The sequence below is a fragment of the Toxorhynchites rutilus genome, chromosome 2, assembly GCF_029784135.1.
Source record: "Toxorhynchites rutilus septentrionalis strain SRP chromosome 2, ASM2978413v1, whole genome shotgun sequence".
Taxonomy (NCBI): domain Eukaryota; kingdom Metazoa; phylum Arthropoda; class Insecta; order Diptera; family Culicidae; genus Toxorhynchites; species Toxorhynchites rutilus.
In genome coordinates this window covers 343304293-343318543 of record NC_073745.1, presented here as the reverse complement: position 1 = coordinate 343318543, position 14251 = coordinate 343304293, and the positions used below count along the sequence as shown (strand labels likewise).

The 14251-nt window shown below is 41.5% G+C and overlaps 1 protein-coding gene across 2 annotated transcripts in view; it reads left to right on the top strand.

Annotated features, from left to right (window-relative positions):
• Positions 1-14251, top strand: part of LOC129765176 (PAS domain-containing serine/threonine-protein kinase) — a 33098-nt gene that overhangs the window by 13096 nt on the left and 5751 nt on the right. For both annotated transcript variants that reach the window (XM_055765123.1, XM_055765122.1), the window contains exons 5-6: positions 4972-5939; positions 5997-6143. In XM_055765123.1, coding sequence (XP_055621098.1) covers positions 4972-5939; positions 5997-6143 — 1115 coding nt within the window. The remainder of the gene's footprint in view (positions 1-4971; positions 5940-5996; positions 6144-14251) is intronic.

The following is a 14251-nucleotide window of genomic DNA, read 5'->3' as shown; positions in this document are numbered from 1 at the left end:
ATTATTGATTCCATTCTAGTTGGACTTGGGGATTCTTCTGGCTACATCGATGATGTTGTAGTTGAAGGTCAGAATGAGCTAGAACATAACTAAAAATTGAAAGCTATTTTACAATGACTGCACAAGTCTTGTTTCGCTATCGAAGCCATGTTCGTTTGACGAGAATCAAAAACGGCAACTCAGTCATATCATCGATTTCTTTGAGTTGGGATTAGTTCCAAACAAAATCAAAACTATTATCAAGCTAAACCTACCAGAATGTCAAGTTCGAAGCGATAGAGGCGAATGAACTGCAAAGTTTAAAGCCTCTTAAAAACAAAGAAAGAAAGAAAAGAAGTTCGAAGCGAAGCTGACTATTATGAATTGATAACCCAACAATAAATCGGAAGAGGCTTGAGTCGTTGCCAGTATCAACGTTCATGAATACGTGAAAGACAACTGGTTCGTTGCGTAGATCCTATGACGGTTTTATCGTTGCATCTCCGATATCGACATTGTCGATGTTACTGACCCAGCTTAGATAGCAGGTCCGGTGATAAAATAATAAAATATTTTATTATTGAAACGCAAACAAGCGCATAATAAAATCAAAGCGCTATATACACAATAGACATAAAAACGAATGTAATCAATGCCAGCAGGAGGGAACCATGTGTTTTTTCCTTTCTTTTCTTCTTTAGCTCCCAACATAAGCCCCCCAGATTTTCTGATTCAACGTAAACAAGATCCAAACGAGAATTGAGCAAATGAAATAGGACACTAAACGCTTGTGTTTAAGAGATAAGTGGCGCATAATTTATGACGCTCAAAAATAGGATCAGAGCAATAAACCATAGTGCAGCGCAAGCGCACCATGGTATTAGTGTGGGTTATCACAAGGAAGCGTTCTTGGGTCGCTTGTTCTTCTCGTCAACAGATTGTGTCCCCGTTTGTCATCTTTTGAACAAATTTTCGCCGACGACCTGAAGATGTTCCGCGTTATAGTGACTGCACTCGACTGTCTCGCTCTACAGAAAGACAGTGACGAACTGCTATTGTGGTACAACGAAAACGATATGAGCGGCAATATTATCAAATGCAAGGTGTTGCATATCACATAGTAGCCAACTAACCGCTGTCTCGATGTGTTGATAATCACCCTGGTACCCACGCATAGATAGACCTGACAACCCACGCAACCACGACTATAAAAGGATGACACCAGCGCTTTTCATTTATTTCTGTATTTGGAAGTCATAGAATAAAGAACTCCTATAGTAATATAGAAGCCGTTTTTATCTCTTTCCTGAAGAATACAACATTTGGCGACGAGGTCATTACGTATCCAACGCTCAAGAAGGAAGAATCCCTACGGTGGCACCACCTGGCGGAGATAGTCAAACTGGCGAAAATCTAATGCAGCAGATCTCACGGCAGAATCAACAAATGGCGGAACAAAATGCAAGGCTAATGGTCATCCTGGAATGCTTCGGCAGTCAAGAAGGGTCCGGATCTGGCCGACCTTCAAGCAATCCGGAATTCATTATCGAATCTCTGGCGTCCAACATTCAAGAATTCTCCTACGACCGGTGGTCTCAAAAATATGAAGATCTCTTCCTGGAGGATTGTGTGAAATTAGACGACGCAGCGAAGGAACGATTACTCCTGAGAAGCCTCAGTGTCAATTTCGTGCTCCCGAAACACCCACGGGAATTCACCTTCGAAGACACCGTAAAGAAACTCAAGGAGCTGTTCAGTGTTCGGATTTCACTGTTCAGCAAACGCTACAAATGTTTTCAAGTTTCGAAGAATAGCGTTGATGATCTTGTCACTTATGCGGGAATAGTCAATAAGCATTGTGAAGATTTTGAATTACAAAAACTAACCGCAGATCAATTCAAAAGCTTGATTTTCATTTGTGGACTCCGTTCATCAAAATACACCGATATCCGCACAAGACTACTCTGGGAACGAATACCGAAGAAGATTGCAAGCTAGAAACACTAGTCACGGAATGTCAACGTCTTCAGAACCTCAAGTTCGATACTGCAATGGTGGAACAGAAGCACAATTTGGAAAGCTCTGTCTGTGCAATCAAGCAGAAGAATACTCAACCGAATTCATCTGGATCGAAAACCTATGGAAGTGGTAAATCAAGTATACCAAGGACACCATGTTGGCAATGTAGCGGTATGCATTTTGTTCGCGAATGTTCGTTTTCGACTCACGTCTATAAGGACTGCAAGCAAACCGGACACAAGGAAGGCTACTGTGGTTGCTATTCAGCCAAAGGGTCAAGTAAATCAAATAAGAATTTCAAGGTAAAAGGTGTTTTCGCTATAAGTCAACTCAATAGTGAATCAAAGCGGAAGTTTCTGACCGTGATAACAATTATCTCGCGAAAACAATGGAGCAAAAATCATTGTAGGTTTCATTCGACGCATCACTTGGCAATTTATTGTGCTGTGCCGATGTTCCCACGCTAAACCATATGTTTCCCATAAAACACTAACTCACTCATTCTCCCATTTACATGTCAAAAACCACCCAAAGTGACACACTCTTCTTCCCCGACATACACCCAGTTTTTTTTACGTGGGGGATACGTACCTCGTAAAAAAAACCACGTTAATTGGAAAATCCGCGTAAAAAACCGCGTTAATTGGAAAATCCGCGTATAAAAAACCATGTCACCTAATGACAGATATCAAATGGGACTATCCTTACGTAGAACGGAAGTAAAAAGTTGAGTGTTACTCGCTTCCGAAAACCCGTAGTTTTCCCCTGCAATTTCGTTGGTTACTGGTAGCTATAGTTCGGTTTTCCTCACGAATGAGGTCATCTGCTGTTGCAAGAAGATTCCCTTGTGATTTTTACACTCTACTGCCGAGGCACGTGCATAACCACTGTTGGACCGTCCAGAGCTAAGTAGATAGGGAAATCCATTCACGAATCGCTGCCCGTGAAAACCCCGCCCTGTTGTACAGCCCGTTGAGCTGCCCGTTACCTAACACCTAAAATCCACGTAAGAAGCGTGATAAGGTGCGGCACTAATTTCTTTCATAAGCGCTGAGTTCCGTTACAAGCACTAATTACCGTAATATGCTCTGAGGGAACATAAGAGAAAAATGTGAGATGAGGGGGAGATGTGATATTGCACCGGTCTTTTTTAACGCGGTACCCGCGTAAAAAAAACGGGTTAATTGGAAAATCCGCGTAAAAAACCCGCGTTAATTGGAAAATCCGCGTAAAAAACCGCGTTCATTGGAAAATCCGCGTAAAGAACCGCGTAAAAAAACCTGGGTGTAATTTGTAACGTGAGAAGCCCCGAGCGCCTCTAGCGCGAAGCGACATGACTCACTAAACTCCATCTGTTAACCATTAACAACCTTGCTATATTTCCAATTCTGCTTTCCATTGCAATCAAGTGACACACATCTGCGCACCAAGTGCCAACTAATGAACTCAACGGCACAGCGCAAAGCGATTATATAATTGTCCCTTTCTCGCTTGAACTGGCGAATTCTCCCCGATAGAAAATAAGTAATTGTACAAACTAGCCGTTAAGAACTTTCATGTAAAGTAAATTAGAAATAAAGACACATTCTAGTTTCGAACCTTGAAGACTCTATATTTATGAATCCGAACAGTCCGCGACAAATGTCGTACTGTAATATTACCGACATTTACACACAAAAAGCATTATTCTTTGCACTTTGTGGAAAAAAGGCATGAAGAATCTCTGGACGCGGAATATTTTTTGCGTCTAGAGCAACCAATTTCATGTTATCTTCTAGGGTTATCATGGGAACCACTTTCTTCAACCATTCCGAAGTTTGATGGTCTTTACAAGAAAGGATTAGATAACCCGACTTATATGGGCAGTTGAAAAACTTGGGTTTCACCGGTTCATTTCTCTGTTGCTCTATTGCAGTGAGTAGAGCATCCTGAATGGAATCTAGTTGCGCTGTAATCAGTTCAGTGTTGGGGTTGTTCTCCGGGAGAATTCCAACTTTGATCTGCTCCAATGCTTCTTTGAAGGAGATCCCAGATTCGATAGTGGTTTTTGTGACGTAGTTTTGAAGAGTGTTTTGTGCATCTTTTTTCTGCTCATTCAGCCCCGCTCTTTGACGGGCAGAGATTTTGCTTCGATTATTTAGGAATCGGTTTTTCATCACTACTAGGTAGCTCCTAGTAGTGATGGTAGATCCTCGGGGGCGTTTTGTTGGCCCAGAGATATGCCGACTCAGTGATTGCAGCCGAGCTTCCTTTGCAGGGATCTCAGCTGTGACCAAGTTCTTCAACTTCCTTCTCTGACCCTTGGTGAGGTTTTTTTTCCACGAAGAGTGGACCTCGGCTGAATCTACAACTTTAGATTCAGTTTTTATAGTGTCGCTACATTCGTCACTATCATCCTCTAGCGACTCACAGGGAGTCGGAGTATTGAGGATGGAAGAGGAGCATTACTGAACATCCACAGGTGCGTCGCTCAGTACTTCATCCTCTTCTACAATCATAGAGTCGATCTCTATGTAGGTTTTTTCCGACAGAGAGAGGCTGCCGGAACCCGAGGTTTTTTATTTATTGTTGTCATTTGGATTATTTATAGAAGTCCCACGAGTCTCCCGGTAAAGAAGGTCCGCTGCATCAGTGACCGGCTTAATGCAGCAAGGGCAGACGATACTGTGGAAGGTGCCCTGGTGCTCCACAGGCTCCATTAACGGCAGGGTTTAGACCCCCTACCATTCATCCCTCGGCACGGGTCGCGTCACACCTTGGCTTAGGGGTTTATCCATTAGTTTCTTTTCATAATAGTCATGGATAACAGCTATTACAACCATCCTCCTTTCCTGGGGCTTTGGACCCACTGCTCTGGTTCTCAATAATTTCAGGTTCTTATTCGGACATGCTATTATTGCTATTATCCATAATTTTTTTAAAACCTTACCTAATCCTTGATTAAAAGCACGTAATGTTTTCTTCAAATTACAGGTTGCTTGTGATATCCAAATTCATCCTCAAAGAGAAGCTCGTTCCACAGTTCATGATCAAATCGGAAGACAATCGTGAAATACCGATGGAGGTGTACTTATTGACGCACGTCAAGCACCCGAATATAGTCAATATGTTCGATTGGTTCGAGAATGATAAATTCTTCCAAGTGGTGATGGAAATTCACGGATCCGGCATGGACCTGTTCGAGTTCATCGATCGACGGCCGGTAATGACGGAGAAACTAGGGTGTCTTATCTTTCGGCAGATTGCGAACACGGTTGCCTTCCTGCACTCGATGAATATCCTACACAGGGATATCAAGGATGAGAATGTGATCATCGATCATAACTTCCATATCAAATTGATTGATTTCGGGTCGGCCACCTTCGTGCAGGAGGGACAGTTGTTTTCTACTTTCTACGGCACAACAGAGTATTGCAGTCCGGAGGTTTTGGCCGGAAACCGATATTCGGGTCCCGAGCTGGAACTGTGGGCACTAGGTGTAACGTTGTATGTGTTGATGTTTTTCGAAAATCCGTTCGTTGATGTTGAGGAAATATTACAATCCGACCTGATCATTCCCCATGAGATAAGTGAAGGGCTGGAATATGTTTTGCTCTCTCTGCTGGACAAGAATCCCAAAACGAGAATCACGATCAAAGAGCTCTTGGAAACGGAATGGATGACACAAGAAATTAATCCAGCGCAGTTCAATTTCGCCAAAATAATTCCCTGTGAACCGTATGAAACGAATCCTGAGAAATACTATGTTGATCCGAACATTTGTTCCAGTCAAACGGGTTTGTCCACGTCTCCCCATAGCCTATCGATGGTGGACGACGTCGACGGGGAGGATGACGATGAACATGCACATATGGATGACTCATTTATTGATCCCGATGAATTGCTGGAAGATGATATCTGTCCGCTATCGCACGATGAGGATATGCCCCTGGATAGAGTTGGTACGTTATTTGTAAACATAAAATTGTGCTTCTCTTTTAGAAATTGTTTCATTACAGATGATCACTCTGGAAAAGAAATCAATATTCTTTCCACGGGTCTGACCAGTCTATCCCTGAAGGAACCCGATGGAACCTGCATAAATTTAATGGATAGTCAAGTGAATAATCAATCGGGGAAGATCAGAGGGTCAGCAAATTCGACAGGTAATAAAAACATCACTGGTCCGCTATACTATCAGACATCCGGTGGTGTTAAATCGGTGTTTGTGTCGTCAGCGCCGTCTTCTGCTGGCATTGGTGTTCTGTCCAGTAATAACAGTAGATCCGAACCTTGTGGTCCTCTCGTACTAACTGCTAGTGCAACTTCTACTAACAGTACTACTATTACACCCTGCAAAATCACCTCCGACCCAGTATCCATTTCTACAACTTCCACGAAAAGCGCCGGAGTCCATAGCAACAGTAGCTTCAATAGTAATAATCGTAATAATCCAATTGGTACTAGTAATTGTAGAACGAAATTAGTAGAATGTGGCACCAAGAATAGTAGCACACAGGTAGCAAGCTCATCGCCACCTAGATCACACTACCAGAATCTCTCGATTACCGAGGTCACACGGCACTCGTTCTGTGAAGTGGATTGTCTCGCAGCACCACCAGTGAAATGTACCTATTCTGTGCTCAACAGTAGCTGCAGTGCAAACACAATCAGTAGTTTGAACATAGGAGACGAATCTCGTTACTGTAGCAGTAGCACCTTGAACACCCCAACCTATTCTTCCTGTTCTGCAGCTGCTGAACCGCTTCCTAGTACCACAAACAATGGCGGCGAAGCAACGGTTTCGGATGTTCCCCCATTATCATCTCCCCTATTGCATCAGCATCAGCAAATTATGTTCAATGAGGAATCTCGTCTGCTCCTTTTGGACACGTTTGCATACGCGGCATCATCTTCTTCCACCAGTCCGTGTAGTTCACTGACGTCTTCCAAATCGGAAAATAATATCTTCGATGGGACATTTGCGACGTTCAACTCGATTTACGACGTGGTCAGTTTGAACGACGTGAACGAACCAGGGACATCCGGACTGCCGTTCCCGAGTTACGCCATGCACGATCTTTCCAAGCCACAAATCCTGAATAGGCTCTCCAGTGCCGAGCTTGACCTACGCCCGGAAAAGAAATAGTGCGAATAATTGATCTAAATTCCACCAATACGAACGGAGTGTGTAGAGTTTCGTCTCGAGCAGATTTTTTCGTGCACTTTCGATTGGTGGGAATTTAGTTGGACGCCGCATTTCGTTTCTTCATATCTTGCACGATCTGTGATTTCTGACGTCGCTTTATAAACTTTCGGCAAGACTTTACTTGCATATAATCAATATATATTTTTACTCGGTGTTGGAGGAAGAAAAAAGATATAAAGAATTTAGGTTCGCCGTTACTGTTTAGCACATTCAAAGTCTTCCTTCCTAATGGAACAAAATTATACTGTTTATATCAAGTGTTTAAATTTTTGTGTATCGTTTATTCGAGTGTTTCTCGTAACTTTAATTTGTTTCGAAGAAGGAATATATTTCAAAGCAGTAACAAAACAGTGATCGACCATCACAATGAAGCTAGAGGAATTGGTCAATTTAGGCAGCAATCTGCATTAAATTTGAATTCAGTTATACCAGGATATATCAAACAAAAAATTGTGAATGATACTCAAGGTCATAGAGAAAGCATTCCTAAAATCATTCTGTTACTCCGAGAGAAATTTGTTGATTACTTGTGCACAAACACGTCCACCAATTGTTATTGTTTTCCGTATAACCATAGAATTCTATCGATCAATCTTATACCATTATTGTGGAGACTTGAGGCCTATATTATATCGTTTGAAAGTAATGCACAAAAAGTGTTAACTGATGCAATCTTGATACAAAATTTCTCTATGTAATTGAATATTCGAGGATATAGGAGCTGAATGATTGATTCAACTTCTTCTCCGAATCGGTTCGATGATGGGTGGAAACGGTCTGAAAGGTTCGATAAGGTATTTTTCGTATCTTGCTCGTAACGAAAACCTTTATTTTGGTCCACCAGGAAGAAACGTAATGGTTTCATTCGTTTTTAGCAGCTCATAGTACACCACACCCAGTTGGTCTCACCAAATAAACAGCATAACCTTCTGACCGTGAATATTCCGCGCGGCCGTCGATGTTGATGCAAGGCCGGGGTATCCATACGTTGCCCGACGTTTAGGATTGTCGTAATGGGCCCACTTTTCATCGCCAGTAACGATTCGGTGCCAAAAACCCTTTCTTTAATGCCGTTGGAGCAGTTGTTCGCACGTGAAAAAACGGCGTTTGACGTCTTTAGGACATACGGCACCCAATGTCCTATCTTTCGGATCATTTCCATTACTTTTAAACGATCGGATATGGTTTGCTGAGCTACTCCAAGTGTATCTGCAAGTTCTTGTTGCGTTTGTGACGGATCTTGATCGAGTAAAGCCTCCAAATCTTCATCTTCAAACTTTTTTGGCGGTTCGAAACGTTCTTCGTCCTTCAAGTAAAAATTAGCACTTTTAAACCGTGCAAACCACGTCTGACTCGTTCGCTCAGTTGAAGAATGGTCACCATAAACTTCCACCAAAATGCGATGACTTTCCGCAGCTTTTTTCTTCATATTGAAGTAATGAAGTAACACTCCCCGCAAAAAACTTCTTGTTGGGACGAAATTCGACATATTCAAAGTGGCAAAAAACTATGTTGTTTACGCTTCAACTTTTTGATGTATACTGAAAAAGACGCGCAATGTCAATAGCTTTCCAACGAATGTCTGAAAATTTGATTCACTGGAATAATAATCAAGTTACACCATCTGTTGTAAAACCGAAGAAACTTACCGGTACACCTAATAGAATGAGGATTTCTATCAGTGTAAAAGTAATAAACTCACCTCTAAAGACAATAGCAAATGCAACTAATCAGAGGGAAAGTCAGACTAAGCCAATCCTTTGTACAACGAAGAAGCAAAAAATTGCTATCCAGAGCATAAGAGTAAATAGATCGTTCTCGTTATATTTGGGCCGGATTCTCGAATACATTACATTGGTGACGAGTCTGGAAGCTTTAGCAGCGCATTACAGCGTGCGGATGTGGCTACCGTAAGAAATCGAATTTATGGCAACACAACGCTCAGCCGAGAAAAACGACAACATGGCGTCAAGATGCAGTCCGAACGTAGAAAGCAGCAATTTGACGGCGCCAACAGCCGTGCAAGTCGATGCGGAGATAGAGGAGTAACAACTCAACAAGGAACAAATCGAACAGTTTTCTGTTGCGAATCAAGTGAGTGACAACAGACGAAAGCCGGTCCTGATTATTCACTTGTGTTCCAAGACGTACAAACGGCTGAGGGATCACATTTCACAAAGTACACAAGTTGTACACAAAGAAAGAATGGCATTTTTTCGAGCGATGCGACACGACCACGGTAACGAAGCGGTAAATGAATGGGCGGTTCGAGTGAAGAACATGGCAGCTAATTGCAAATTTGGAGAATACCTATAAACTAGTCAACAAATTCATAAATGGGCTGTACAGAAAGGCGTTCGATAGAGCGTGTGAGGAAAATGAAGAGCTGACGCTGGAAAAAGCACAAGAGTTGGCGCTCAATTACGAGAAGGACGTTATAGAGGTGAATTTCAACTTTGTAACGGATGGGAAAAACTCGAAAAAATCAAGTGTGAACAGAACTAAACCGAAAAGGGAGCAGGATTCAGATCAGTGAACAGTACCGGGAGCAGCGAAATGTCGGGCTTGTTTCAAACCAGGCCATTACAGAAGTACAACTGGAAAGGGCATTTGCAAGCAGAATGCAATTCCCAAAGGAACTATTTCATGGCGGGGGATACGGAGTCGAGGAATGTTGACGGCAGAGGAGACGATGAAGGAGGCAATCTGGAACTCCAGCAAAATTATATAAGTGAATATAAAACCAGTAATCTTTATAAACTAAGGAAACTGAGGAAAAAAATTGGTGTGAGGTAGAAGTCAAGATAGGAGAAAAGGCATTATTGATGGAACTGGGCTCTGATGCGGGGGTTAGTATGGTTTCGTTGGATTTTTGCAAGACAAAATTGAGTCGATAAAGCTTGAAAGATTCTGATCTGCGTCTTAAGTTGTATTCGGGGGAAAGGATAAAAGTAGTCGGTACCATATAACCAGTTATAGAGTTTGGTGGCATAACGAGGAATGTTTTATTTGCAGTGGTTAGTTAGCGAACCCCCTTCGCCCTTGCTGGGGAAAAATTTTATGAACGCATTCGGAGTGCGTTTTGCTGCAATCAATAGCATCACAGTTTTTTTTTATCCCATGTATTTATTTGTTAGGCTCATTAGCATTTTAGCTGTAACAGAGCCGGGTTTTAATCGTGTACATGTACTTATGTTTATGTTTCTATAAATTGTAAATTACACAGTAGTTAGTAGTAGCCATTTAGGCGTTAAGTTTTTCTGTTCCATTACATTATGATAAATTACCCAGTAGGCGTAAAGATATTCTTTCTGTTCTTCCATTGTTCAGCAGACCGAACAGCGGAGACAGTTTGATATTGATCATTGTTGGGTTATTTGTAGAACAGCAGCCCGATGTGTCTTGCAGAGCAGAGCAGTTGTATGGATGAATCGATCTTATTTCGACCATGGATCGATTTCCATCGCTGATGACGGTTGCGTGGACGTAGTTATTCTATAACAACACAAAGATGGTCAATTGAGGGCCCTGAGTTTAAACTCACGATCGATCGCTTGGTAAGCGAACGCGTAACCAAGTGGCTACGAAGACCCCCTTAGCATCACAGTTAATGTTGACGAAAAACTCAATAAGCTTTGCACGCAGTACGCTGATATTTTAACACCTGAATTAGGGTGCTACAGACACGGAACAATTAGCCTCGAATTAGAAGAAAATGTAGCACCAGTGTTTAAAAAACCGCGACAGGTACCATACATATTTCATGAAAAAGTGGCATTGGAACTTGACAACATGGAGAAAGCTGGAGTGCGAATAGTTGTGCTTGAGGGACGCCTCTCTTGTCAGTAGTGAAGGCTGATGGGAATATTAGATTGTGTGGTGATTATAAAGTAACCGTAAATAGTTACATTGAGGATGTCAAGCATCCTCTGCCAACGGCTGAGGAAATTTTCGCAAGACTCAGTGGGGGGGAATACATTCTCCAAACTTAAATTCTCCAAACTCAGTTCATACTTGATGACGAGTCTAGGAAAATGCGTGCCATTTCCACACTGCAGGGAGTTTATTTGATGAATCGGTTGAGAATCAAGTGACTTAGTTACTTAGTTACTTAGGGTATGCTATTTCGAGAAATGGTTTAAGCAAGACAGATGTAAGGATCAAAGTGATTAAGAAAGCTCCAGAACCCGAATCGCTGACGGAGGTAAGAGAATTTGCGGGGCTTGTAAATTGTTACGCGCAATTTATTGCTGGTTTTGCGGACATTATGAGTCCTATGTATAAGGTGCTTCGCAAAGGTGCAAGATTGGATTGGGATGAGACGTGTAGCATAACCTTCAAGAAGATTAAAGAGGAAATTTGCAAGGATGTAACCTTAGTTTACTTCAATCCGAAGGCGGAGTTGTTTCTTACTTGTGATGCATCCAATGTCGGTGTTTCAAAAGATAGTGGTAGAGAACGAACCGTAGCATTCGCATGGAGAATCCTTCACCCTTCAGAGGTCAATTATAGCGTAATTGATGGAGAGGCGCTAGTGGTTATATATGGTGTGAACAAATTTTTTCTCGACCTAATCGGATATAGGTTTCGAATCAAAACGGATCATAAGCCCCTCCTCAGTATTTCCAAGGAAAGGGATTCCTCCAATAGCAGCAAGCAGAATGGGACGAATTTGTGGAGTTGGGAATTGTTTTATTCGTTTTTAATCGCAGTGTTGAGCAGTGGACATGAGCAGCGTACTGTACAAGATGTGCGCGTTTGTTTGTTGTTCTGTGTTGTTTATTATACATGGATTGTGTGCGAAAAATAAGTCCCCTGCTTTAGTGATTTTGAAATCAGTTGAGCTAGCTTGAAGCGGTGGTAAAAATTAACATGGGTCGAAGAAAAAAGTTGTTGCGCCATTTTTGTTTTTCGAAAGTGTAGTGAAAATGTTATCGTTGCGCTCTCAACCGTCGCGTGCCCGTTTCGATGTGTGGTGTTTCTCTCGCCAACACGTATAAGTGTTTTTTCTTGTGTTTACGATTGCGAAGTTTGTGCGTCGTAGTGAACGTATCACAGGCTGGGACCGAAGCCGAATTCAACAGAATGTGCTTAAAATTAATGAATTTTAAGAGAGATTTCCGTTCGGCACCATTCGTATCAACAAGTGTAGTAATGACAGTGTGGTTCGTTTTGCCGGCTGTGTGTCAATTTTATTTACACGCGTGTGATACATTTGTATGTGTTTTCTCGATTCTCTTGATGTAGGTTTGTGTCAATACAGTGAATTTTTGTGCAATATTGGTGGAACGTTCCGGATAGTGGGGTGAAAGAGAGAAGATCAAAATATGCATTCAAGAAATTATTCTGTGTTGGATTCCTTTGGTGAGATTGTTCCATATCATCAGATTTAACAGATTAAGGAAAATGTGAACGTTTATGCCATCGTAAAAAAGATGGTGATAGCTGTAGAGTAGTGAAATATAATAGTTTCACTTACACACTTCACAAGTTAACTTTTTTTTTTGATTCATTATTTATTTGTTTCTTTAGTTGTTTGTTTCCTTGATTATTCAATTCTTGAAGGAGTTCAAGAATTGAATAATTAGGTAGATAGATGGTTGAAGGGATGAATGAGTGATGAATGGAAAAAAATGTTAACATTAATGGGTTAACAACCCATCGTTGTGATTAAGGTAATAACGAAATATATCGTCGGGTTGATTAATTTCAGAAAAATTCTCTTGGTTACCTTCTCAGGTTACCTCGCGATTGGGGTAGATTCTACGGTAGAATAAAGAATACGCGCATTGAGCTGCGGAATATATCACCGGTTTCAGGTAACCCATGAATATTATCCGTCGTCGGATGTTTAAGAATGCGACAAATTGAAGGTCTCACGATACACTAAATCACGAAATATATTATAGGTATATTTCATTGTAGAGATATTTTTCGAGCCACTTTTTCAGGTGGTCCATGGTGTCATCTGTCGTCCGGTGTTCGAGAATGTCAAATTGAATCACGAAATTGATATTCGACTAGTATTGTGGTTGTGTTTTCCAGGTTACCTGTTCAGGTGGTCCATGGATACCATCCGTCGTGAGTGTTTAAGAATGTGTAAATTTGAAGGGTCCGCGACCTATTGAATCGTATATTCTATGTGAAATGAATATGTAAAAAATAAAAATATTCATCTGTTTTTAAAATACATCGCTGGTCCGTTAGTCGAAATACATTCGATTTCGTAATTCAGTTTCGTCGATTGGTTGAGAATCCGCGTTTACAGAATCATATCACTTACCACAGTGAATCCTGATTATTACCCCACTAACAAACTATCTCTTCCATGATAAACGCTAGGGAACCACGCTATAGAGGCGACCCTTCTGGCCTTCGGGCGGCGAATATCATACTAACATTCCTTCCCTTCCCCTGGTGACTGTAAGGACGTGGCCGGCGTCGTTATTGACCATTCAAAGCTCGAATCACCGAGAATTGCCCAACGAGAATGATTTGCTAGTCCCAAGCGTCATTCTGTGTGTTCTTTGTGCAATTTGGTTGGTTCAGGTCAATCACGGAGAGCAACTACGAATTGTACAGTGTACCCAAGCTCAAGCTCAAGCTCACATCGGATATATCAAGTCACAGTTAAATATGGCTGATTTTACTTCGCGCCTTCCGGTGGAATCTTGGAGAATTTGAAATGATGAAGACTCATATTTGAACTTCATCAACAATGATGAAGGAGGGATGGTGGATGTTTGAAAAGTCGTGGAAGAATCTCAGAAAGATGATAAGTTAAGGCTTAACCACCCTTAAAGAGAATAGTAGATGCAAGAGGGAAAGTCAGTCTAAGTCAATCAATTGTACAACCAACAAACAAATAAATGTTATCAATAATACAAGAGTAAACTCGTTATTATTGAACCGGATTCTCGAATACATTACACTATGAATGCTGCCTGGGATACTACATTCGTTAAGTGACAAGATTTTACTCTACTGCTATACTGCTTTAATCATTGATTATGAACCTTTCTTCTTTCTTCTGGACTTCAATTCTCTAAAAATAAACTGCAAAAT